Below are 26,892 nucleotides of genomic sequence, written 5' to 3' on the forward strand. Positions count from 1 at the left end.
TTGTAGAGTTCTTAAGCAGCGGAAATAAACAAACGGAAGCTAACGCCGATGCCGGACATCATGACGAAGCCGATCATGACATCAATGATTCTGGTCCTCGCCGTCCGAAGAGGGATCCCACTCGACCGTCCACCCAGGAGGAACCTGGGGAGGCCAAGTGCCACTTGCAGCAAGCTCAAAGGCGTCGACATCACCTGAAAGAGATATGCCACAACAAAGCTGAGGGACTACGCTCAACAAGACTTAATCGACCGGTGGTATTATTCCACCAACACCTAGACATGCAAGCTTTTTAGCTAGAGGGGTTTGTTTTTGCCAGAAGCAACTAGTGTAGGTCCTTACTTTCAATATTTTAGCCACCAGTTCTACGTTCAATTACCAATCTAAGTTAGCAGCTATACTAAATAAGCATAGTTTCCAAGCAATTAATTACAGATAACAAAATTTGATCATCGTCATCTTTCATTCTTACTCAGTGTAGCATAGCGATCAAGTAGTCCCAATCTGTGAGAGGTAGACGAATCGATTTGAATTTCTTAACCATGCATGGCGAACCTAATCTCACGACATCCGTGCACCGCGAAGGGTCGCTTCACTTGTCAGCCGTCCCCATCAATTCCCAGACCCGTGTTGGGTCCACTTCCCTTAGTACAAGGCTCCATAGACCCGGCCTCTGCCATCCTATGATCGCACTTGTCACCACATGCGGCCGCAAGGGAACTCCATTCCAGAGATAGTGGAACAAACCGCTCACGTCCTGATTCAATCAGCTACTAGGCTTCCCCATCCCATACTAGGTATGAGATTAATACTTTCAAACACTTGATCACGAACACTATCACATCTCGACATTAAACCAAATTCATGTAGACAAACGGGGCAATCCACCGACCACCAAATTAGTTCACAGAGCCCTGCCCCGTCCATCATCCTTATAGTTATAACAAAAGGATAACAAACAACTCCTATAACTCGCGAGTGACAGTCAATCACTCAACTTTTACCGAGTCCTATTAAGCATTGCAACTACTCGGCCTATCATACTAATGTTCATGTCAAAGGGTACTAATTCATGCATCTACGGTTTCAATCAATTCCTAAAAAAATGTAAATGCACAAGTAAGCAACCAAATATATTGCAAGTAATTAAAGATAGGGATTTATGCTCCGGGGCTTGCCTTCAAGAGGGGTGGTAGCGAACTGGTCTTCGGCGTGCTCGGGCTCGGCTCCTGCAGGCGGCAGCTCAGCTACGGCTCCTTCTTCCGACGCCAGGTGCAGCTCGTAAGTTCCGTCTGCGAGGTTCAGCTCTACACGAAATGCAATACATCAAGTTACATTCCTTATAGGATGTGAACACGAGTTAAAGCTAAAGAAGAAAAAGTTATAACATGGCCACATTCACCTAAATAAGATTTTACACCTTCTTTAACTACACGAGGCAGGTGGGGTGTGGTACAAGCCGGGGGTTGATTTGATGGCGATTGTGTACATATATGGATTTCCACTCAATCCTTTAGATCGGAAAGTTATCCTATTTGTTCTTTTGTATCTCCTCCAATATTGCCTTTATTACCTTAAGGTAGCTTGTATTTAACAATTTTTGCAAAGGGTATCTTTTTCTATGCATTTACCCTATTTATTCTTCTCTAAACAGGAAAGTGGTTCACCTATCTATTTGTGGTGGTTTTCATATTTTTCCCATAAATGACATTATACCACTGACTTATCCAAAAGGTTTCATATTTTTATCATCTCAGGTTGAATTATTATGTAAAAGATGAAAATAAGCCTATTTACACATGGTAAAACTAAAATAGGGATTTAAACACCTGAGGCAAGATCCAAAATATTTTTCCAAGCTTCTACTGTTTGAAATAGACATATGAGAGTTGGATTCATCTTTTTATCATTTTTCCATGATTTGTTATGATTCAAAAGGCTTAAACAAGAATTAAAACATATCACATTAATTCCAGCAGTGACATGTGCCAAAAGTATTTTTATTCAAAACTACACTTTATACTGAGCCTAGCAAAAGTGGTTTGACATTTTTCTGAATTTTCTATGAATTTTGGTGAATTTCCAAAGTTAAACACATTTTCTGCCGATTAAAACCTTTAAACCGAGGTAAACTTGCAGTCTAACCCTCACGTCTACACTTTATTTGCGTACGGGTCCCTGGTTTATGCACTAAAGCCCTTGAGTCTACTTCCTAAACCGCAATGGGGTCCTCGGGCGCACGTGCGGCGGCGGCTGGTGCCGATTCCGGCGGCTCGTCGGCGGTGGCCAGGCAGCGAGTGGCTGGAGAGGGTCGCGGGCTCACCTTGGCTCGATTTGACGAGGTTGGGGGCGACGGGGGAGTCCGGCGGGGGTGGAACACGGCACCGGCGGTGAGCCGTAGGGACAGCGTCGGGCGGCGGGGGTTCCGGCAGAACTAGGGCTGGGCGGAGGCAACGGGCGGGCGCAGCAGCTTCGCGAGGGGGAAGCAAAGCGGCTGGGGGCGTTGGCGAGGTGCAGGGTCGAGCGGAGGTGGGAGCTCCGCGTTGGTGTGCTCGGCGGCGCGTGGACAGAGGTGGGCGGGGCTTAGCGACGGCAAGGCAGGGAAGGCCAGAAGGTGGCGTAGGCGGGCGCGAGCGAGGCTTTATAGCCCCGGGCAAGCTCCGGCTGGCTGGTGGACCGAGGGGGAGCGGGGCGCAGCTGCCGGTGGTCCTGGCCGCGACGGCGGCCATTGGCGTGGGCGGAAGGCGTCGCGGTGCTACAGGCGAGGTGTGTGCGGAGTGGGCGAGCGAGCGGGCATGCGCAGGACGAGCGGCTTTGTCGGGCACACGCGGTTGGCGAGGCCGTCTCGAGGCATCGTGTCAGATGGTGGGTAGGCGAGCGGGCACGGCGAGCGGCAGGGCGACCTCGGGGGCAGGCGCGTAGGACAGAGCGTCGAGCGCTACAGGCGAAGTCGAGGAGTCGCAGGCGAGCTTGGGATGTCACTGGCCACGGGCGGGGCGTCGACGCGTTTGGTCGCGGCAGGGGGTTGGGCAGCGGCGCGATGCGGGTGAACGGCATCCACGCGGCTGCGTCACTCTGGCAGCACGCGCGAGCATGCTCTAGTGCGACGGGATATGCGGGATCCTTTCGCCGGGCCAATTTCCAAGCGTGATTTCTCCTGATTCTTATTCTTGAACCGCACAACATTTACTCCCTTAACAAAAGTTGCAGTCCTCCGGTCTAAGCTCAACTTTCATAATTGGACTAAGTTCAAAATCACAACAGATTTGAAGATCCAAAGCCTCAAAGTTTGGAGGAAAGTCGGTTTTGGGATTTAGGCGAAAACGGCGGTTTTTTGAGCTGTTTTCAGGGTTTTTGGCTGACTTGAGCTGCAGTTTTAAGAAGCTTCGGAGGTGAACTGGACCAAGGTCCAATTAACAAAGTTGTTGTAGAAACTTAGTTCTCAAACTCTTATAAAGGAATTTTCTGATGTTCTGTTCAACTTTTAAAAGATAAACCTGCACTAAGGTGCCAGGTCGGGTTGATTTCCAGACTTAGCCGGGATTGCCGAAGTGGTTGAGTTGACCAAACTAGGTGAGTTTGATCAGGATTTTGAAGGTTTTCAGGGTAGATTTCGAGCTTACTCCTTGAAGCAAAGTTGTTAAGGTTCTGAGGCTCTGAAACTTTGGTATAGAGCTCAGCTTGAGTTCATATTAGAAATTTAGAAATAGAGAGCTCCAAAGTTTGGACTTTGCATGTTTTAAAACAAAACAACACAGATTGGTATTTCGGGTTTTTGAAGGGCTTCTGCTCAGATCCAAGCAAAACACAAAAATAAAAGTTGTTGAGAAAGTTAAGTTCTACAACTCTTAATTGGACAGATTTTTAAGTTCTTAAGCAAAAAATTTGAGTTACTGTTGGGCAGCGTTTTAAGCTTGTGAGGGGCAAAAGTGTACTTTCACTTGCCTTATTATTTCCAAAGCTCTTCTTTAAGAACTAATGACTTATTTAAGATTTAAACACAGCTTAATTAAGCTGGGTTTTTACATGCTGCTTTTCACTATCCTCGTTCAGGCGATTTGAGTGCATAGAACGTTGGGAGAGCAAACCTCCGAAGCTATGCCCTCCTCACATGAGATCTTGCATCCGAGGAGTAGAAGGACAATCAAGTTTTTTGGGGGCGCATCTACACCACCGCTCGCTGTGTTCCACTATTTCCTAGAGGCACAACTGCACGGCATCAACTTCTGATCGACTACACCAATATTTATGTATTTTGCATAAATATTGAAGCTTAACTTGCATATTTATGTATTTTGCACAAATATTTCTAGAAAAAAAAAGAAAATTCAAATGAATGAAAATAATCATTAATATCGTATATTTGAAAATGGAAGGAGTACAGGGCATGATATCCCCATGTGTCATCCACCAACCATAATTCCCAACGAAATCTCCAACCCTAACTTTGATCCTTATTAATCTATCCCTACACCTAGCAAGAGAAGATAACCACATCGCCTAAGAAGATGGGGACCATCTGGGGAGCACGAATCTTCTCACAATTCAATGAGCTAAATGTATGTTGATGAATCTATGAGTACGTGCGAACGTCGAAGTGTGTGTGTGAGAGAGTGAGAGTGCACATGTGCACCGTTAGATGGATTGAGCCGTGGCCTAATAAGAAACTAATCAACCAAATAAATCCCAAGGTCATAGGAAATGGTGGTAGTTACATTTATAATAAACCATCCTAGAAGTTGAGAGAGTCCTTAACCAACTTATAAGGTGAAGTCTTACTACACCTGGTAAGAAACTGAGCAAGGAATAGAAGGGTGCCACTTGCGCGATCACTCGCCATGTGGGCTTGGCTTGGCTAGTATTTGATGGCTGCTGAGAATTACTAGTAACTGACCATTTGATGTCTGTTGATCGGCTTGGAGTAGTCATCTCATACTTTATATTCATTACTATTAGTCTATTACTATAAACACAATGAATCGTAGTCCTCTTTATATGCCATTATCATGTCTTATTCAATATTTTGGATTTAAATAAACCGTAAATTAGCTCTAATTCCAACACGCAGCAGCAGTGGAAACTAGACTAACCGTTAAACTAGTTTGAATGAAAACGGATAAGTAGCTAAAGAAACATACATCGGGTAATACAGTTCGCAACTAGATAGCTAATACAACAACCTACTACTTATCATGACCATAAATTGTGCACAGTCAGACATGCTACCAAGAGTTCACCAATCAAAAACTGAAGAACAAATCTTCCTGTTTAAAAGGTCGTTTGAAATTTCATATTTATGAAACAGTCTAGATATTGAGAAAATTTTCCATAGCTCAAATTGGACCTTCACTTCTTTAGCTCGATGAACATGTACGAGGACGTCCCCGGCTGGGGCAAGAGTCCCACATGACGTCAGGAACAACCAATAGGAATGCTCTTGCGTAGGACTCGCTCTATGGCGCGACGCCGCGACGGCGGGTGGCAGTTTCTCTGGCTTACGGCGCGTTAGGCATTCGTGCTCACCGGTGCAGCATTGTGAATAGGAGATGTGGCCTTTGATGCACTGCATATATGGCAACCGAAAAAAAAGGTAAAAGGTGTCCATAGAAAAATATGACCAGCGCTTCATTTTAGATCAATCATGTACCGGACCAAAATTGAGAAATATTATAAAACTATACATGGACACTTACTTATTTGCCCTTGAAGAAATTTGCAACCTCTTATTTACCATAGGTGTGTCAATGACACATAGGCTCAAATGTGTCAAGTGTCAATGACACATGGTCCCACGTGTGCCCGTGACACACGGGGCCATATGTGTTAGTGCTAATGGGACTATGTAAATTTGTAATGACTCTCCGTCCCGGTATAAAGCACATTCTTAGAATTTGAGGGAGCAAATTAGTATTGGTAGCAAACGACATTACTACCCCTATGTCAAGACGCGCAACATTATACAAGTTGGAAAAAAACATAAAAGGCAACCGTGTACCACATTTACACTGAGGAATGTCCCAGACTAGCAATGTTACGTTAAGGAAAGTGGCGCCATTACACAGACGTTCAAATTTTGAACTTGCATGTGCCATTGCGGTAATACCACTAGACCGGTCGCTGCCTGCTGCCGTGCTGCGTGGTGCGTGCGTGCCCCGTCTCTACGGACTACGGCGCACAACACCAGATTATGGCTGCTCCTCTGCTCTCCCCGAGGCCGCCTCTTCTGAGCTTGCGCGGCCTCTGCTTCGCCGTCATGAAGCACCGGTCAAGGGACGAGCTCATGTCTCCCTATCAAACAGCGCCAACGGTTACTTTGTCAGTGACAAGCGAGACGTCGGAATTTCCGACGAACATGCCGGAACTCCTGACGTGCCTTAGTGAGAAAGCAAGTTTTTCACCGAGGCTGGACAGATACTCAATACCGGACATTGCCAGACCAGCAAAAACAAGTTAGCTCTTTTGTCTCTCAACTTCTCAAATAGCACATGGGCTGGCTTGAGCACTTATGAATAATCATCTATCAACATGATGCATCCCTTTTAATAGTACGGCATACCTATTTACTCGAGATCAAAGATAAAATGGAGTTTAAACCGCTTGAGTTGAATTCCCTTGAACCAAAATGCCGTTGTCTTCAATCTTCAAAAAGTGAGGGTTCCAATCATGTCAATTGATTTTCTCCTTGAGCATAGCCATCTTGAGCATGTGACTTGACTTCTTCAAATAAATATGAATTGATTGCAAAGACATCAATTGAACTCATTTGTATACTTGTCTTTCATGTAGCAAGCTTCAAAAGGTGAGACCATTTCATATGCAATCCCTTTTGTCTCATTAATTACTTTCAATGTGCTTGCTTTCATATAAGTCATCAAAATTCTACAATAAATAAGCCTTGCATGAATTACATTTGCATTGTTGTTTTGTGTTTGAACTAGATTGTTTCTAACAACACATCATTATGGCTTTCATTAAACATGTCATCATTCAATCAATCAAAACCCACTAAAGGGCTAGATGCACTTTTCAGAAGGCAGAGACCTGCCCAATAGGCCCTTCGTTTGGTTCGCGTCGTGGCCCTACTCCCGCAATGCCGCGGAGTCCGCGTTGCGTCCATCTACACCGTACAAAACAAGAAGAACCGGTCAGAGCAGTCAATCACGGAGACAAATTTCCGACTACCTAGATAAAGAGGCATGTCCAGTTTGCTTTCGTCAACTCGGCGGAGAAGGAAGGGCCAGGGACGACCTGGGTGCGACGAATGCGTCGTGCGGAAGATGGCGTGGGAGCAGCTCCACTCGGCCCCCTAGAGCGAGGCCAGCACCGCCTGAAGGGACGCCTAGGTGCTCACCCATCACGCAGCTCCACATCGTGGGGCCAGCAGAACACCTTAAGGCGCTCGGCACAAACCTCCGCGGAAGCGTGTGGCGGATAAAGATTACAAAATGAGCTTTATATTTTCTAGAAAAATAGACTTCAACATTTCTTAATATGTTGGTCTAACCGAAATCCACGTGCGTCGCTATAGTCAGTCGGTAGCCAGTCCATATTCTCCTCATCAGGCCGAGCTGAAGCACTTCCCTGCCATCCAAAATTGGTCACCAGATTTTAGAGGGAGCGGATCCAAGATTGTCCTAAAAAAAAAATCACCTTGTGAAAGATAAACTGCCTTTAAAATCTGGACGCTCAGAGATGCCACAAGGACCCGCCAAGCCTGCTTCGCAAGCAAAGCAAGATTGAATAGCTCAATATCTCGGAAGCCTATTCCACCAAGAAACTTGGACATGATCATATCATCCCATGCCACCCAGCATGTATCCCTCTCTCCCGCCTATGTACTGTACGTGCAAGAATCTAGATCCAAAATGTTTTTATGAAAATCTAAATCCCTACCAAGACTTGACAAGGGTCGATAGCGTTGGAGTGGGCTCCACTTCCAGAAAAATGACATAGTACAAAGATGAACATAGGCTAAGAGAGACAAGCTCACACCTAGATTCAGGATGGAATCTCCTATTTCAGTTCTAGAGGGTGGCAAGCCAAACATGATTGTGGAATCAATTCCAGTTCTATGGTTTCTGCTCCAAATGAATGATGCAAACGGGACCTAAGAGAAATCTTACTACAGCAGGACAAAACAAATGATATCACTTGCAAATGATCGAGATATGAAAATTACTCAAGAGACTCACTACTGGATGCAATTCGATAGTGCATGCAAAGGCTTAATCTTATTCATCAATTTGGAAAAACGTGTCAATTCTTGGCGTAATCTTTGATCCACCAGAATATTCTACACAACGAATTTGGAATTAGACAGCGACCACAAGTAGTAAAAAGGTGCTCCACTAGACCACTACACAATGAGCTTCTTGGCGGCTTCGGTGACCCCTCCCAGGCCGATTGCGGTGAAGAAATTAATGGCAAAGCGCGTGTTCTTGGCGCAGTCTCTGGGGAAGAGGGCGTCTCGCACCGCGGTGTCCTCGCCGTTCACCTTGTTGCTAAGCGCCCGTATCCCGAGCTGCTCCGCGAGGTCCTGGAACAGCATCTTGATGAAGATGCGTGACGACGACGTGGTGTCGTCCTCCGTGACCCTGACGCGCCCAAGGATGGCGTGCCACGGAAGCGCGTCGGCCGCCAGCAGGTGCGCGTAGAGCCTGGCGGAGGCGCGCAGCTCGTCGGTCGCCATGCGGTGCGCTGCCGAGTATTGCCCGGCGAAGCAGGCCTCGAAGCCGGCCTGGTACGCGCGGTCGATGGCGCACAGCCGCTGGGCGAGGCGGCCGTAGTAGCTCGTGTACGACTTCTCCTTCTTGCAGCACTCGACGAGCACGGTGCAGAGCTCCAGCTCCTGGCCGGGTCGCACGACGGACAAGAGCTTGTGCCCGGCTTCCTCGGACCCGACGCTCGACATGAGTGTGAGGTATATGGTCCGCCGGAGGTTGATTAGATCGGTGTCGGTGTCATCGCGGATGGTCAGCTCGGTTTCGGCGGACTCGTCACCTGATGCTTCGTCGTCGTCGTCGCTGCACTGATCCTGATCCTGATCCTGATCCTGATCCAGATTTTCGTCTCCGGCTGATCCGAGTATGGTTCTCTTGAGGTCCTCGTACGCTGCCTCGTCTTGCGCGAAGGAAGGGCTGGGCTCAAACACGTCAAGATGGACCTCCGGATCGAGCTCATCACCATGCTCGAGCGACGAGGAGAGCTCCACCTGATGAGTCACCTGGTCGTCTGCCTCGATGAGATCCAGCTCTGCCCGGACAGGAGGGTGACCCCGGAACCGCGCTTTCCGGATGGCAAAGAGATCCTCGATCATGAACTGGACGCGTTTGTCGATGTCGCCGTCGTGTAGGATGCCGCGCAGGTTGTCGAACACGGCGTCGAGCCCTCGCGGGCACGACTCGCCGAGCGCGGCGCCGCACTCCCTGGCGAAGCCCACGGCGACCTCCACGGTGCCGTCCGTCGGCCGGTCGAGAAGCAGCGCGAGGAGCTCGAGCGCCAGCAGGTCGTGCGCCACGCCCTGGTTCACCAGGTGCGCCACGAACGCGGCCGCGGCCGCCAGCTGGTGCCTGATGCCGCTGGCGTGGGCCCGCCTGACGCGGAGCACGAGGCGGACGAGGAGCAGCCGGCCGACGCAGGGGAGCCTGGCGTTCACGACCGCCGCGAGCGCGGCGAAGACGTCCGTGAAGTCCGGGCAGGCCGCCTGGGACCTGAGGAGGGCGCGGCAGAGGAGGCCGCGCCCGCGCACCAGGTTCTCGGCAAGCAGCTCCGGCGCCACGTGCCGGACGTTGGCAGCGGTGGCCTTGTTGACGAGGCCGGTGATGCTCTTCCTCAGCGCATTCCAGCTGTGGCGCTGGTATTCGGCGCTGCCAAACTCGCCGGCGTCGTCGTCTTCAGCGATGGCCCGGTACGGAGGGACGTAGATGCCGCCGCGGCACTTGCTTGACGGGCGCGCGATCTGTTCCTCATCGCCCGTGCTCGGACGCTTGCGGCTCACGTCGCCTCTGCGCTCCATGTGCCCCTCCTCCTGTTGGTGTTTACCAAGATGAGATTGCTACGACTTGCTCCAAGCCTCCATCCGATATGCATAGGAATAGGAAGGGAAATCTGCCGTGTTTGTGAGAGGGGTGTCCTACTCGGTCATATAAACAGACCAGGATCAGCAGCCGGTCAACAGAGGAGCAATCGGACATATAAACTAGATGAAGTTGGTTTAACTTGATTTATAATTTAGACTGAAAAGGCCCACCAGACATACAGGCTCGTCGCTCTACGGTATGAAAGATGCTACGGAGTAGGAGCAGAGATGAAACAAATATCAGACACACGCAGATGCCAGTGATCCTACATTCTATGAATGAATCTCGAAACCCACAAGACATGCGCAGGCGCGTCACTCGATGGTATGGAATCCGCTACTCTCAGCCATGGCTTTTCAGCGAAGCGAACAGAACGTGTTAAGTAAATGGAATAAGTTGAGCCTACTGTCCTTACCTGTGTAACATGGGAGCCTAAATCTGAAATTCTGAATGCTCATATTTTTCTGCCAATATGGAAGATGCTCAGGGGCGCACAAATCACTGTATGAATTCAAACACCAGAATGTATAGTTTTCAGTTCATCCAAGTGCACCACCCTTCTGTAGTTCCGTTCAAGGCATTTCTTAAATGCCCGAAAGTTTGAGGAAAAATATCATTATATCATAGGCAGAATTCCTGCTAGACTTTTTTTAAAAAAAAATTGATAGTATCATGAAAATCATATCAAATGGTAAGCGTAAGAGTGACTAGCTCAGTTCAACGATCTAATCTCTCAAGCATCCAACTGTTCATAATTCCCATGTCTTGATAACCGATCAGGCCAACAATAATAAAAAAAAAAGATCGACCAATGCCCGATTCCACACAAGTCCCAGCATAAGTTCAATAATTAAAAAAGATCGAGCAATGCCCGATTCCACACAAGTCCCAGCATAAGTTCTTCATGTCCTCTCCTCCCCAATCGCTATGCCGCTTAGATCTAAAATAATCACAGCAAAGCATAGACTGGAGAGTGTCAGGGAACAGCTGAAGTACTGCGCCGATTATGATGACAACTTAGGTCAAAAAGGGGAATAATACAGTACAGTGCATAAATCATGGGTCTGCAACCATATATTATGCATGACATTTATCATACCTCCACAAAAGAAAAAGGAACTGCAAAGGAATTTTCTCTAGTCCTTCAAAGGTACTCCCTCCGTTCCAAATTATAAGTCATTCCAACTTTTTTGGAGAGTCAAAGCATCTCAAGTTTGAACAAATTTACAATAAAGTGCTAACATTCGTGATATCAAATAGGTACCATTAGTTTCTTCATTAAATATATTTTCATAGTATATCTATTCGGTGCTATAAACTTTTGTGATTTTCTCTATAATTTTAGTCAAACATAAAAATGTTTGACTCTCCAAGAAAGTTGGAATAACTTATAATTTGGAACGGAGGGAGTAGTATTTTCAATACTGAGTGTGATGGAATTTGCTTAAACATAGCCATACCTATGATATAATGCAATTACAAATCCTTGGCACATCTGAACAGCCCAAGATAAGATATATGCAGCATTTCATATGAAAGTGTTCTCTCATCCAATCTTCCAATCAATTTCCTTTACTCCATAAAGGACATAACTGCAATACCAGTTCCTTTAACGCAACTCCAACATCATACTAAAATTATTCATAGCCTACTTTAGTAGGATCAGTTTCAAAGCAAATTTACAATGCAACCAGTATTGTGGATTCACAAAGATGCTCATAACGTACTTAATTCTTTGGACCCATGGAATTTGATAAATTTGAAAAAGATAAGCATTGGTGAAGCTGAATCATTAATTTATACTTCGAAACGAAATCACAGAATGTATTTGGTAGTTCATGCAGCATGAAACAGGACAATGCATAAATGTATAATAGAACTGAAATAGAAACAGAGAGGAACAAAGAGAACAGTATATTGCACATACAACAATGATATTCAACGAAGGTAACATGTATTACAGATTTCAGGAGTAAACTTGCAAAGTATGGTTACCCATGACCTAGTGTTTAACGAAGAAAAGAGACATGCCGTAAATCGTAAATGATGACCACAATTGATTCCCTGTACTCCACACGTTTACAAATCTCAGTCATCAAGCTGTACGATGGGTAGAAACTCGAAACAACTTGATCAGGACAATACTGTGCACATATCTGAAACACAGAAACACAGCGAATTGATTGTTGCAACACAGCACAACATCAAATTCAGGCCAGGAAGTGAATAGGGTGGACCCTCTCCGCAAACAGATCTGACTGGATAATCATTTGAATTTCTCCCGTCCTCATGCACAGTGAGAAAAGGACCCAAGGAGCATCAGGTGATTCCAAATATTGTAGAGCGGTAAGCAAGGTCATGGTGTGCTGAGATAACCACCAAATCGGAGTGAGTCTCCAATGGAGATCAGAAGAGAGTAGCAAAGACCGAGCTGAGCGCAAATATCTTCAGATTCCAACCGATGTTCCCACCATCATCATTATTGATATTTTCCTCCCAGATACTTACGGTGGACCTAAGCACTGATACCAAAAGAATCACCTCTCGAGTATTGAAGCACATCTGTTCTTGTTGAGATTTGGCCTCTCTTTTTTTTTTTTGAAATAAAGAGATTTGGCCTCTTCTTGTTGAGTTTTCTTCTAGGTCAGATTCCTCTTCTCCCTCCCACAGCCCCACAGCTTCTAGTAGCGTTTAGTTGCACTGCACGGCTCAACGAAATCTGAAAAGATTCCTAGCGTTTGAGTGTTTGACATATATTCCCATTTCATCCATTCTCTCTAGCAGTTTGTTTCTTTTGCCTGTCAGTACTTGATAAAGGATTTCTAGTTTTCGGAGGCGTTTAGTTTCCTTTGCTTATTTTTAGCACGTGTCACATCGAATGTTTAGATACTAATTAGGAGTATTAAACGTAGACTATTTACAAAACCCATTACATAGATGGAGGCTAAACGGCGAGACGAATCTATTAAGCCTAATTAATCCATCATTAGCAAATATTTACTGTAGCAACACACTGTCAAATCATGGACTAATTAGGCTTAATAGATTCGTCTTGCCGTTTAGCCTCCACTTATATAATGGGTTTTGTAAATAATCTACGTTTAATACTCCTAATTAGTATCTAAATATTTGATGTGACGGGTGCTAATAACAAGCAGTGAACCAAACAGGACCTATGGGATCGCTGCCCTTTTGATGCTACCTCCTACTCCACCAATCATTTTCACTGGATAGGTGTTTATCCACCCACGTCTACATACACCCAAAATCCTATTTTTACCCCTCAGCCTGCACTCTAGCTCAAGAGCAGCTCTCTCCAATGGAGAAGCTCCAGCAGCCGAACGGCAAGAAGGCGAGGCTGGAGTCACCCGGTGTTGAAGTGAAGCAAGAAGTGCAGGAGGAAGGGCAGTCGAGCGGCGGCGGCGCCGCAACTGTGGCCGTGGAAGTCGCCGCCCCGAGAGTGGAGGTCGTGGTGAATGTCGACAAGGCCTTGCTTCACTGCTCCCTCTGCGCCGTCACCTTCAAGCCTCCCATCTCCCAGTTCCAGGTACGCTTCACCGGCCGCCATTACTCGCAAGATCCAATGCTTATTCCTGCGTTCTCATCGGCAAGGTTGCGCTCAATCCGCGCAGTGCGAGGCCGGGCACCTGGCTTGCAGCGCCTGCCATGACCTGATCCGGTGCTCCCCAAGAGCAAGTGCTACTCGTGTTTCCAGGACGGCGCCTACAGCCGCAACAAACCCTTGGAAGACGTCGTCGGCAGCCTCAGAGTCCCCTGTACCTACGACGTCTGCGGCTGCAGGGCTTACGTCGCCTACCACGACGCCAGTGAACACAAGCGCGAGTGCCCCTGGGCGCCGTTCGCCTGCGCGGAGCCTGGCTGCGCCTTCGCCGGCTCGCCGCCGATGCTCCGCGACCACCTCAGGGACGCGCACGCCTGGCCCGTGGAGAAGGTCCGCTACAGCCATCCGTACGACCTCCGGCTGCCGGAGTCGCAGCCGCGGCGCCTGCTCTACGCGGAGGAAGACGACGGGCGCGTGTTCCTCGTCTCCGTTGGCGCGCACGGCGGCGCGCGGCACGGCGCCGGGGTGGCGTGCGTGAGCGCGGCCGCCGCGGCGGGGCCGGAGTACTTCTGCAAGATGTGGGCGATCGGGAACCCGAGTCCGGCGACCGGACGGGTGGAGTTCGCCATGGTGGAGGCGGATGTGCCGAGCATCAGCTCCGTGCCCGGCGACGCCGCGACGTATGCTGCGCCACTGTCCGTGCCGCGCAGCATGCTGCACGGGGAATCCATGGAGATGCACCTCCGCCTCAGGATTGAAAAGGCGACGAAATGAACGCCACGAACCAAGCTTCATCATCCGATAAACGATGGAATGGGAGATCAAGGATGTCGTCGTTTTGGTTGGGAGAGGTCGATGCTGAACTCGGTTCTTTTGCCCATGCCAGATGGTTGGCATGGCGGTTGTCGTTAGGTAGCTCTGACTAGTGACTAGTCCAGTTTGTGTCACTGTGTGTAATTAGATCAGTTCTAAAATCATCAGTGGTTTACGTAAGGTCGTTGTAGTTAGGAATGCTAGAATTCCGATCAGTTGTTCTGTGCATGGCCATGCCTAGAAGAACGGCATGGACTCTGTTATAGCTCTGTTTTTTTTGTTGTAGTTTGTTGGTAGTTTTATGTATGGGAGAAAAATTATGATGACTAGTGTCCTCTAACTCGTGATCACCATGGCAAAGGAAGGTACGAGCTTGTAGATCGTGCGTCATCTAACTATTGCATGATAGGATGGATAATCTTTTTATCTTGCATTTAATGGAAAAAAAATTGAAAAGCGCGTGCTAGGTTACCAGTTGTACTATGCATGACATCTGAAACTACTAGGTTTGATTCTAAACTTAGTGCTCAGCATTCTAATTGATAGTGATTGTGAGCTATAAATCTTGCTCAACTACGCACCTGTAGTCACATATATACTGCTGGAACATACGCTGCATGCTTGATGCTGAAAATATCCAGCTATCACCAGATAAATTATGTTAGAACAGACACTGTTTGCCAACAATGTGCTAGTGTGCTACTTCTGGTGTTTGGTTCTCCTAAAATTCATGTCACATCGAATGTTTAGGTACTAATTAGAAGCATTAACCATAGACTAATTACAAAACCAATTGCACAGATGGAGATTAATTTGTGAGACGAATCTATGAAGCCTAATTAGTCCATGATTTGACAATGTGATGCTACAGTAACCATTTGCTAATGATAGATTAATTAGGTTTAATAGATTCGTCTCGTGAATTAGTCTCCATCTGTGTAATTAGTTTTATAATTAGCTCATGTTTAGTTCTCATAATTAGTATTCGAATATTCAATGTGACACGAACCAGACTTTAGTCCATGGAACCAAACACCCCCGAAGTCTACTAGAATGTATCATGCATAGATGTTGCCAAAAAAGGGGTATGTTTGATCGCACAATTAAAATTCCGCTAGAACTTTATAATCTTGCGCAGAGCTGTGCTGATGGAAACACCTTACTAGCTATATTCCTTGACCTCTACTTAGTTTCTGTTAATTACAATCTAATCTTTTCCATGTATATGCAGATGGGTTGTCAGATAATTTCATGTTCTGATCTCCTGGCTGCTGCATGAAAATAATAATGCAACACATATGGTGCTGCTGAATCGCTGCTATTGTGTTACATTTTACCAACTTCAAGTTGCAATCTAATGCAGAAAAATTGTTAAGTATAATTTGAATGCTTTCGCCCAAACTTTTTAGAATGGATAGAGAGATAGTAACTTCTGAACTCCGAAACAAAGCCTTCCTACTAACTCTGAACTTTAGAAAGTTCTAGCCAATCGTTGAACTTCTAAAGTCTGAAACATGAATCCTAGCTACTAATAGTTCTTGTTTTGTATCTGTTGTTACGGAAAATGTATGCAAGTTCTTATGGCTTGATGTTTCACTTTTCATCTGCAAAGTTTTGTTGATCTTTTATAGAAATTGTGTACACATGATTGTTAGAAAAGACCTGAAATGCAACGTGTTGACCTAAACAAAACGGATCAACATGTGCTCCCTATACATGATATTTTAAGTGCTGCCGTTCCAGCCGTGTCGATTCGCAACGCGAACACTTTGGTTCTTGTTCGGTTGCTGACTGAACCGAGGCAAAATTTGGTAGCTTTTAGGAGCGTTTGATATTTAGTCCGGACTAAAATTTATATCACATCGAATATTCGGAGGCTAATTAGGAGGACCAAATATGAGCTAATTATAAAACTAATCACACAGATGGAGGCTAATTCCCGAGACGAATCTATTAAGCCTAATTAATCCATCATTAGCACATATTTATAGTAGCATCACATGTCAAATCATGGACTAATTAGGCTTAATAGATTCGTCTCGCCGTTTAGTCTCCATATGTACAATTGGTTTTGTAATTAGTCTATATTTAATACTCCTAATTAGTATCTAAATATTCGATGTGATAAGAATTTTAGAAGCTTCTAACAAATATTCGGAGCCTTTGGTGTCTCTTCTGCTATAATGCTATTTGCGTGGACGTAGCTCGCCAAAAGCTTGCCGTCGAAAGCTTAGCCGAGCATCTCAGGCTAGGCCAGTTAGGAGGTCAGGAACCAAACAGAGCTAATCCCTGTGCAGCCATTTTCACATGGAAGAACCTTCTCATCTTTGTCTGAATAACTTGTAAACCATGGGATTGCCTATTTGGTATTTGCCCAAGATGTGCTAGCACTATAGCCACAGGCCACTGCTTGCCAAAGTTTGGAGGTGCCAAATTACTGTTACAGCACCGTAGCACAATGTAGCATTTCGTTTGTATTTGTGAATTATTGTCCAAATATTGACTAATTAGGCTCAAAAGGTTCGTCTCGCAAAGTACAACAAAACTATACAATTAGTTTTTAATTTCGTCTACATTTAGTACTTCATGCATGTACCGCAAATTTAATGTGACGGGAAATTTTTTTCTTGCATGGTGCCAAAGTTGGAAGTGGGGGTGAAGGAGGTCTTGGAATGCGCGTTCCAGTGTGCCTCATGCTGCGGTCAACTGGTCAAGTCAACAATCACTTTGGTCCGCCCGCTGTTGCTGCTACACCTGCTCCGTCCCGTCTCCCTCGTCCTGCCATGTCAGATTTCTTTTTGGAAAAGTCCATGTCAGATTTCAGAATGTCACCGTTCCTGCAAAACACGACGGAACGGCAACTTGCCTGCAAAGTTCACGCGGTGCATCAGTACTCCCTGAAATGCAGAAAGGAAAAGGGAAGTGAAATTTGAAGCATTTTCATAACAAGGGGAAAAAAACGTAAACAGTAACCTCGTCTCATTTGACCTCACTGTAATTTGGAAGAAGTGGTAAATCGTAACGGATGACGGGTCAGCAGATCTCAGCACTAGTGCATTTTTGTGTTATGGTGTGCTTCAGCAGTTCAGACTCCATGCCATGCCTCCAAGGACCATGGTCCATGCAGATCAGCAGATGCAGTGTTCAAGTCAAATGCCCTTGTCCTGTACTATTCACAACTGGTACAGGCGTACAGCAGATGGCAGGGCTTTTATCTGTCCTGCCAATGCCCACTTCTCCTTTCACTCGCACGGGCATCCCACGAGTGAGTTCAGAGCTGGTTTCGTTTCCCTCTCGGCGTTGATTTTGCAACGGCGATGATTTTGCATTGTACGCTCCCTAATGGTGAAGAATTTTGATTCCAACGATGTTATGATGGTTTATTTAAAAAATGATGTTATGATGCTGCCAGTTTGCTAATGCGCCACTCATGTCTTGCTTGGGAATACATGTGCAGTACCATCAGGCTGAAGCCTTGCTTCGTAGAGTACCTTTATGCCAGTCCGTGGGGGGGGGGGGGGGGGGCATGGCCCCCCTCAATGAAGTGGCAAATTTTTTACCCCTCTGAAATATTTGCTAATATACTTTGCTTACTGGGCCTAAATTTTGTAGCTACGTGAACATATGTGGCCCAGCGATGGTGGGAGATAAGTCTTATAGACGATATGAAATGCTTTCTCGATTTACTAATAGGTTAGGTGGTGTCTAGACGCTAGGAAAAAGTGAGGATTATAGCTTCTACCCCATAGATCATTTGGAAAGGAGTATGTCCCTTCGGCCTTATATGTTAGTCTAGGTTGGTTCTTCCGAATGCACATAAGATCACTGGTCACCCTCAATCCTTAGCATTTAACTTTACTGATTTGGCTAAGATCTGGTGAACTGGAGCAGTCCAGAGATAACTACACAAGGCAGGAGAGGCAATAGCGAAGCGAAGTCCTAGTTCAACCGAGGATGGATTCATTGATGATTGGTATGGGAAGATTGGTCTTTTACTAATGGAGCATCTCCGCCCTAGCCTTGAAGTTGAACATCCGGGGATATAAAAATATTAAACCAGTGATTAAAAAGAATGGCAAGTCAGCGGTTATGTGTTGACTTTAGAAACTTGAATCTTGCCACTCCAAAGGATGAGTATCCAATGCCGATACTGACCTACTGGTAGATTCTCCTGCTTGTAACTCTGTATTGAGCCTCTTGGATTGGATGCTAACCAGGTGCCAATCGCCGAAGAAGATATTAACAAGACTACATTTAGATGCCCTGGTCATGTTGGTGCCTATAAGTGGAGAGTAATGCGGTCTCAACAATGCAGGAGCCACATACCAGAGGACTCAGAATAGCATATTCCAGGGTACGGTGGGTCGAAATTGGAGGTGTAAATTGATAATATTGTTATTATGGCTCAATCCGAGGAACAACATCTCCTTCATCTGAGGAAAGCGTTCGTTTGAGAGAATGAGACAGTATAAGTTTCAAATTCATCCTTTGAAATGTGCCTTTAGTATCTCAGCCGGGAAGGAATTAGGATTTCGGTAGAGGCAAGCTGGTAGTAACCTAACCTTTTAGAGTCGGGGGAGCCGAGCCCTTAACTCTATCAATAGATAAATCTTCGTGTTTCTACCAATCACTAACTAGAGAGATCCCACCTTCGTAGCTCATCATCAACGTCCAGATACACGTTTCTGCCAAATCTGCCTCCCACCCTTTCTCTCAAATCCCTAATCATAAACTATACACATAAAATGTCTACACTCATGCCACAGCATTACTCCGTGACTCCAAGCGCCAGAGCCAACATCCGAATCGTTTTATTTCTTTGTTAATGATGGGGCTTGCACATAGAGAAGCATATTCCACTAGAGTTCACAAGGGATACACTTGTTCATGACTTTATGTTATATCTAAAATGAAGAATAGTTTTTTTTCTCAACATTTTAGCCTGCCATAGTACCACTTATTTTTGTGCAATGGAACAATCTTTCTTTTTAGTTTACTCAGATGATGATATTCTATATGTTACAAGAGTGAATATTTGACAAAAGTATATATTCAAATCCTAAATTATAATTTAATAGTAACAATAATACGTCGATCGTGCTTGACTGGCCCCCCTCCCCCGAAGCAAAATTTCTGGCTCCGCCACTGTGCCAGTCCATAGCTGGCACAGTTGCTGACGAGCTATGCACAGTCCATGGCAGCTCCAAAAGCTGTTCCCCACGGCAGAGCACAAGTGATTCCGAGCTTCCCTGCAAAGCCTTTCGAGCTACCTGTCCCAGTAGAGAAAAGATTCACTCGTACTTGACTCGTCGCCTTCCCTGTCATTTTGCAGTTGTCATCAGAGTGAGGTTGACGTAGTACCCCGGACCACCAATTTGTTGTTTTCTGCATGGCCGGCGAGACGGCCAGACGGGTAGGATATAGGAGTGGACGGTGCCGGAGCAGGAGAGATTAGAGGCTTCACACCAACAAGAAGCGCCATGAGCCACCGGAGAGAGGAAGGAGAAGACGGAGGCAGGTGCCCAAAACCTCATGCTTGGCAATATGGTTTGCCGGTGCCGGAGGTGAAACCCGGGCACCTGGCAAGCGGCAAGTTGCGAGTGGAGGACTTGAGAACCGTGGAGTTTTGCACCGGTCTAATACGATCGGCTGGGCAGCTGTAAGAGGAAGAAGAAAGATAGGGTTACGCGACATCAATTTGATGTACGGCTTACAATCGGGGTGTTGTCGCAGAACTCAGTGTGAATCAATAAAACAGTAGCTCAGTGATTTGTATTAGGGGTACAAAATGATCAAAGTTCAGATAGAAATTGAAAGGCCAGTGAGGAACAAAGGCTCAAGGAAAATAAAACGCTTCTCGAGGACGCGAGAAAAACAGGCTCAATCTCTAGTGAGGAACAAGAGCAATTTCCAAAGAAAGCAATAGCCTGCATGGCTGCATGTATGCATAAACTAGAGAGCACATTTGTTGTTCTGCTTGGCCACATGCATTCTCTCTCCAACACACTATGCACTCTCCTATTCGTTTGGCTTCGATTAATAGTACCGGCTGCTATATTGTACTTGTTCCTGTTGTTGTGGGATCTGAGGGTTTAGACCCCAGGTATATTTAATTTAGAATGTCTCTCACCCGCCTCCAACTAGAATTACACATGAATCATCTTTAAAATTGCAGATTTACACATGGCTTACCTGTTTATTGCATTTTTAGAACGCCCCCCCCCCCCCCCCCCCCCCCCAGTAGTTCATATGCATGGCAGCATGGCTCGCTTTGTTGGAACGGAACCTGCCGAGAAAAGGAATTGTGCGACGAGACACATTCCGATCACATTCTATCCTAATTTATTCTTTCGTTTTCCTTCACAACCCCACCAATCCACACTGTCGGTCGGTGACACTCAGACGCCGGCAATGGTTGCCGGACAACACTCCCGATCTGCCCCTCTACTCCTCTAGCGCATGTGCCGTCACCTAGCGTGGTGGAAGACGGAGCCTCAAGCTACACCAAACTATGGAGAAGGGACAGCCCCCACGATGCTGATATGGCCCCGTCATCGGACCTAAGCTATCTGTCATCGGACCTAAGCTATCTGTCTTTGTTGAGGCGCTAGCACCATTGCCACTGCCGCCATCAGTTCAAGCCCTAACTCTATTGGAACTTAAAGCATATTGAATTAAACCTTTTATTGAGTTAAAAAACTTAATTAAAGCTTTTGTTGAATTGCTGGAACATTTGGTATTCCACAAATATATTTTTTTACTTGAAAATTAGTATGTCTATCCTACTTAAACTTTCCTACTTTAGGAATGTTCCTAAAAGGAAAAGGGCCACGAGTACCTAAACCAATGAAGGTCCGTAAAGTTCTTTTAAGTGGAAGGACGAAGTAGAGGCGAAACACAAGATCGAGGTGGAAGAGAGGGCAAGAAAGTGGGTTGAACTACCTAATTAATTATTAGCTACTAGGGGTACGTGTCAAGATTTCAATTTTGGAAGGGGAACCCCTAAGTTCTAATATTGTTGCATTGAGTGTACAACCATGGGTGGATATAATCAACGCGATTGTCTATTGTAACCAATGATTAAGTCGTGGCTTATGAAATGTGAAATTACTCCCTCTAATCACAAATAGGTGATATTTTTAGGTTGTCCTATGTCAATCATTTGAAACTTTGACCATAATACTTGTCATGCATTGAGCTCTGGTATTTAAAATTCATGCGAACAGTTTTGGCTTTTTTGTGATCTTGCCCCTATTTGAACTTGCAATCGTGTTCTTACCCTCTTTTTTTAACTTTATGATTTTGTCCTTAACTATTCACAAGTCAATGCAATTTTACCCTTGGTCTTTGCGTATTTACTCCTGTTTTGATCGTTGACTAGGGGCAAAATCGTATTAACTCGTCAATAGTTGAGGGCAAAATCACAAAGGTAAGAAAACGAGGGTAAAATCACAGCTACACATCAAAGTGGGGGGGGGGGCAAGAACACAAATGGTCCAAAAATTTTGTATCGTCATATGGTAAGCATATAATTTTTGCTATATATTACAGATTTTTATAATAAAAAATGTTAGTCAATGTTACGTTTGAGAGACCATGGTGATGTTCAAACGTCACTTTTTTATATGCCCATATCTACGTTATACTCGAGCGTTTAGCTGCTCGTGGGGGTTTGTTTCAAGGCCTTTTTTGAACTCTTGCATCTGCCTCTTCTATTCTGGTATGCTCATTCACCCCACATGACTCATCAGCCTCTTTTCTCGTTCACGCCACATCGTCGGTTGGGGCCACAAGCAGGCCTTCCGTTCGTGTGCTCACTACCGAGCTCGCCTTCCACTCGTTCTCCAAAATCCAAGGCAATGTTTAGTTCCCTCCAAACACCCAACTTTAACACTATGCAAAAAGAAGATTCCTTATCACATCAAACTTGCGGTACATGCATGGAGTACTAAATGTAGACGGAATTAAAAACTAATTGCACAGTTTTGTTGTACTTTGCGAGACGAATCTTTTGAGCCTAATTAGTCAATATTGGGACAATAATTCACAAATACAAACGAAACGCTACAGTTGCGCATTTATGGCAAAATGTCAATTTTGCCACTCCCGAATTGGGAACTAAACAAGCCCAAATCAAAAAGGTTGATTCGGTAGGTGAAGCGCTTGAGTGAGAGGGGGAGATGGCTGAACAGAGTAAGAGGGGCTCGCAGATGGAGAATGGCGATCACGGCCACAGCGGCAAGAAGGCGAGGGCGCAGGCCATGTCCAACGGCGTGGTCAAGCAGGAGCAGCAGGAGGTAGGAGAAATAGAGCAGGAGGAGGAGGAGGAAGAAGAGCCAGAGGAAGGAGAAGTTAGCCAAGGCAGCGGCGGCGGCGCGGGAGCCATGGTGGCTGTGGAAGCCGTGGAGACCGAGCCGCAGATCAATCTGAGCTTTGGGCTGACTCTGTTCCACTGCCGAGCTTGCCTCCTTCCTCTCAAACCTCCCACGTTCAAGGCAAGTTTGCTTCTGCTGATTTCATCATCGTCTCGTCGAAGTTGATGCAAAAGATTTTTTTGTTTGCAAGAAAAAATTTTGATGAGAGAAAATCTTGCTTGTCCATGTGTTCGTGTTTCTGGTTGCAGTGCGAGGCCGGGCACGTGGTGTGCGCCGCCTGCTGCAACAACCACGGGCAGGCGTGCGGCGGCGCCACCATCTTCTCCCCCTGCGTCGAGGTGGACGCCTTCGTGCGCGGCGCCAAGCAGCCGTGCTCCTACGAGGAGTTCGGGTGCAAGGACACCGTGGTCTACTTCGAGGCGGCGGCCCACCGCCGCGCGTGCCCGTGGGCGCCCTGCTCGTGCCCGGACCCGGGCTGCGGCTTCTTCACCTCGCCGGCGGGGCTGGTCGACCACTTCGCCTTCGCCCACTCCTGGCCCGTCACCGAGGTGAGATACGGGAAGCCGCACAGGCTGGCCCTGCCGCCGCCGCAGGGGTGGCACGTCCTCGTCGGTAAGGGTGGCGACCGGTGCGTGTTCCTGCTGTCCCCGTGCGCGCTCGGCGAGGCCGCCGCGGTGGCGCTGGTGTGCGTGAGGGCGAACGGCGGCGAGGCGGAGGGGGCGCCCCAGTTCACCTGCAAGCTCTGGGCGGAGGCCGCGAGCAGCAACGAGAGCATGACGATGATGTCGTCCATGGTGGGGAGCAGCAGCCTGTCCGCCGGGTTCTCGGCGGCCGACCAGGATATGTTCCTGGTGGTGCCGCCGGAGATCCTGCACGACGTTTCCGGCGAGGCGCCCTTCGTCATGGTTCGCATCGACAGAGCCGGCGCTGCTGCTGCTGCTGCCGCCGCCTCCGCCAATTCCACGAATCCACCGGCCAGGAGCTCAAGGAGGACGCAGTAATGGCTTGGTAGTGCCTCTGATGTTCGGTGCGCTGGCATGTTGGCATGTTCTTGATGCCAGCAGACGACTCCTTGTTGGTGCATTGGCCTCTTGGCAAGCAGGCCGGCGACGGCGACCTTTCTGGTTACGGCCACTGCAGGCGTGCTACTGCTACAGCTCGGATTCAAGCTTGGAGTGTTGCAGTCTCTGTGCTCCGTTGTGTGCTTCCTCTCCACTCATCTTGTCATCTGATCTCACTGTGTAGCTTCGAGCCTTTTTTTTTTCCTTGTATCTGTTCCTCTTCTTTTTCCTCTTATTCTGACCGATATGATTGTGCTTCTGGTAAATCTTTTGCATTCAAGTGCTTAAGAGTAATAAAATTGTTCAAGTCACAGTAAGCTGTAAGCCTGCCTAGTTAGTGCCACATCACAACATACACGAGAATTACTCCACGGGAATTCAGCAGTACTTTTCTTTTCTCTCCTTTTAGAAAATAACAATAATTTTTTATTTTGAACATAAAGTACACTGAAAAGATCAGCCCTGCAAAGTGCAAAACCCCAAGTTGGTCCAACTGGATGTCATGTTCAACTGAAGTAGGTCCAAGACAAGGCCCACAGCACTAGCGGCACTTCCGCGGCAGGTCTTGTCCAAGGAATTCAGGTGGTTTCTGCTGTGGAGATAGCGCAGCCCACACCCATCTCGGTCTAGGTTCCGCTGGTTTTGCTGAGTTTTTTTTTTTTTTGGTCAGATTCCTCTGCTTCTACTGCTACCCGTTTGGTCATGCTGTTCGCCCTTGATCAATCATTTCATTTTGAGTTTTGAAGTTTCTTCGATTCTCCTTTTTAAATTCAGTTAATGAAAGGCTCCATACATGAACTTTATCCTAGCTCCTAAGGCCCTAGCCACATTGCCATCCAGATCCACTGATCAATTATTGTCTTGCTGACTCGTCAAGTTGTACAATTTTATGGTAAATATCACGATCACGACAGCATTGCTACAGTACAGTGTGTCTTTCTAGGATCAAATGTCGTTCTCCCCATCTATTCTTTAATTCCCATTTCTTGATAATTGATCTCTTTTCTTGAAGCTCTGTGCCACAATGCCTTACGTTTTTGGTTAACAATTTAACACAGGCAGGCATATTTGGAAACCCTATTTACATAAGGGACATAATTGATATTTCTAACCTTGAAAACATATTTGTTGAACCTTGCAAAAAAAAGAGACAACAGTATCCTTGACCTTGGGAAAAATAACTTTAACCATGGTAATTATACTCTAGTTTCATGAACGACATAAAAATACATTTAGAATGCAATCAGCGTCTGCTGGACTTCATTTCTGTGCTTACTGCCCAGTTCGCAAGTATAGCTAGGAGCCTAGGAGCTCAGTCCGCAGCCAAAACTGAAAAGGTAAAAATGAATTTTCAGAAGAAGAAAAAGAAAGTCTCATTTTTCTTTCAAAAAAAAAGAAAGTCTCATTTCAAGATTTGTGTGTCTGCCATGTCAGGAAGTAGGCCCAAAGACAAGGGCCATAGTGCTACTGTGCTAGCGGTACTTCCATACCAGATCTGGTCGAGCAGCTTAAAGCTGGTCCGAAAAGTTCGTGTGGTTTCTACTGGGCAGATTGCGCAGCCCAGCACTCATCTGGTCCATGTTCTTCCGCAGTTGCCGGTTGTCCTTGTCCATGAGACCATGCTGGAGTATTTGGCCATCACCAGTCATTTCTGTCCGAACCATATTTCCTTGAAATGTGCATAATTCAATCATTTATTTATCTCTACACGAACTTGTAAAGAGTGAAATGATATAGCACATTAAATTGGCAGATTTATGGCAAGCTACCGGCTAATTTTAAATGCTACCAAAGTTTGTGGGAAATTTATGATCCTAGGTATGCATCTTGTCAGCACCGTAGGTTATCCTACTCGATCGCACCCATCATTCCATGTAAATTAAGATCCCGCAGGTCGATATGCATGATGGGGTGAAAATGGTATGGATATTGTCTGTCCGTATCTGAATTTGAATATGTTTGGATGGGTCAAAATCCATCCATATTCGAGTTCGGATATGCAATATCCGCTCCGAATTCGGATAATCAAAGTCAAACATATATGATAGTAAAGGTTTGTATGACATGCTTCATGGTCATGACAAAGTTGCTAGAGTCTAGTGCATTTTTCCCTTCGATCAAATCTTTATTTCCTTTCCATAATTTAATTCCATTTATTCGTGGTTGATACCATGCTTTTCTATGCTCAAAATAAGTAGGTATCTTCTGATTTGGCACTTAATAATGACTTTCAATTTTCTAGGTGTGTGATCAAGCAGCAAAGGTTTTCTAACCTAGCTAGGGGGAATATATATCTGTGAATCCTACCACTAAAGGGAACAAAATTATTTGTGTTGGAGCTCGCAAGTAGGAGGTCTTTTGTGAGCACCAAACACTTATGAGGCAGTTCTTATGTTGCCGGCATTTGGAGATCGTAATTGATCCATAGGTCATGTGTGCGAGAAAATCAGAGGCGCTAGAAGCCTCGAAGGAACACCGCCGCCCAGAGCTTAGGGTCGCGGTGATTGGATGGCTCGGAACAGCCCCGGCCGTGGCTTTACATAGGCGCAGATAACAACCAGGCGGCAGGGCTGGAGACGTTTGTTACAGGTAGATTTTATCTAGCTAACAACTCAACTACTCAATCTATATCTCCAGCCCTATCACAACTCAGGTTGTTGATATGTTACGATTCAAAGATAACACACGCACGAATATACCTATTCATTTAACAATGTGATCTGTTTTACAAGGAAATGGTGCGATCAAATGTACAATAGAATAATCTACTTCCATCTGAAGTAGGGATTAGCATATATTAACAAACTCCAAACAAGCCACAAGGGCGTAGCACTTGAAGAAGAAAAGGAGAGATTATGTATGATCAACGTAACAAGAGGGGCGCCATCGTTGTGGAGAACGACGACTACAGCCATAGCAAAAAGAAACGGAGGGCGGCGCCGGCAGTGGTCGGACCAGAAGCAGAGGAAGGAGAACTGGAGAAGTTTTAAGCCAAGGAAGCG

General features: G+C 46.2%; 3 protein-coding genes across 3 annotated transcripts; 2 read left to right on the forward strand and 1 right to left on the reverse strand.

The window, feature by feature from the left end:
- Window positions 1-8,356: 8,356 nt before the first annotated feature.
- On the reverse strand, window positions 8,357-10,487 carry LOC117856163 (uncharacterized). The gene has a single exon (XM_034738593.2). The coding sequence runs from the start codon at window positions 10,013-10,015 to the stop codon at window positions 8,357-8,359; it is 1,659 nt and encodes a 552-aa protein (XP_034594484.1). The 5' UTR covers window positions 10,016-10,487.
- Window positions 10,488-13,398: 2,911 nt separating this feature from the next.
- LOC117855944 (E3 ubiquitin-protein ligase SINA-like 10) lies at window positions 13,399-14,415 on the forward strand. The gene is made up of 2 exons (XM_072293896.1): window positions 13,399-13,626; window positions 13,750-14,415. Exons 1-2 carry the CDS (start codon window positions 13,399-13,401, stop codon window positions 14,413-14,415), a joined length of 894 nt encoding a protein of 297 aa, XP_072149997.1.
- An 8,206-nt stretch (window positions 14,416-22,621) lies between these two features.
- Window positions 22,622-24,207, forward strand: LOC117858334 (uncharacterized). The gene is made up of 2 exons (XM_034741387.2): window positions 22,622-22,949; window positions 23,078-24,207. Exons 1-2 carry the CDS (start codon window positions 22,635-22,637, stop codon window positions 23,828-23,830), a joined length of 1,068 nt encoding a protein of 355 aa, XP_034597278.1. The 5' UTR covers window positions 22,622-22,634; the 3' UTR covers window positions 23,831-24,207.
- The last annotated feature ends 2,685 nt before the right edge of the window (window positions 24,208-26,892 follow it).

This window comes from Setaria viridis, chromosome 5, assembly GCF_005286985.2.
Source record: "Setaria viridis chromosome 5, Setaria_viridis_v4.0, whole genome shotgun sequence".
Taxonomy (NCBI): Eukaryota; Viridiplantae; Streptophyta; class Magnoliopsida; order Poales; family Poaceae; genus Setaria; species Setaria viridis.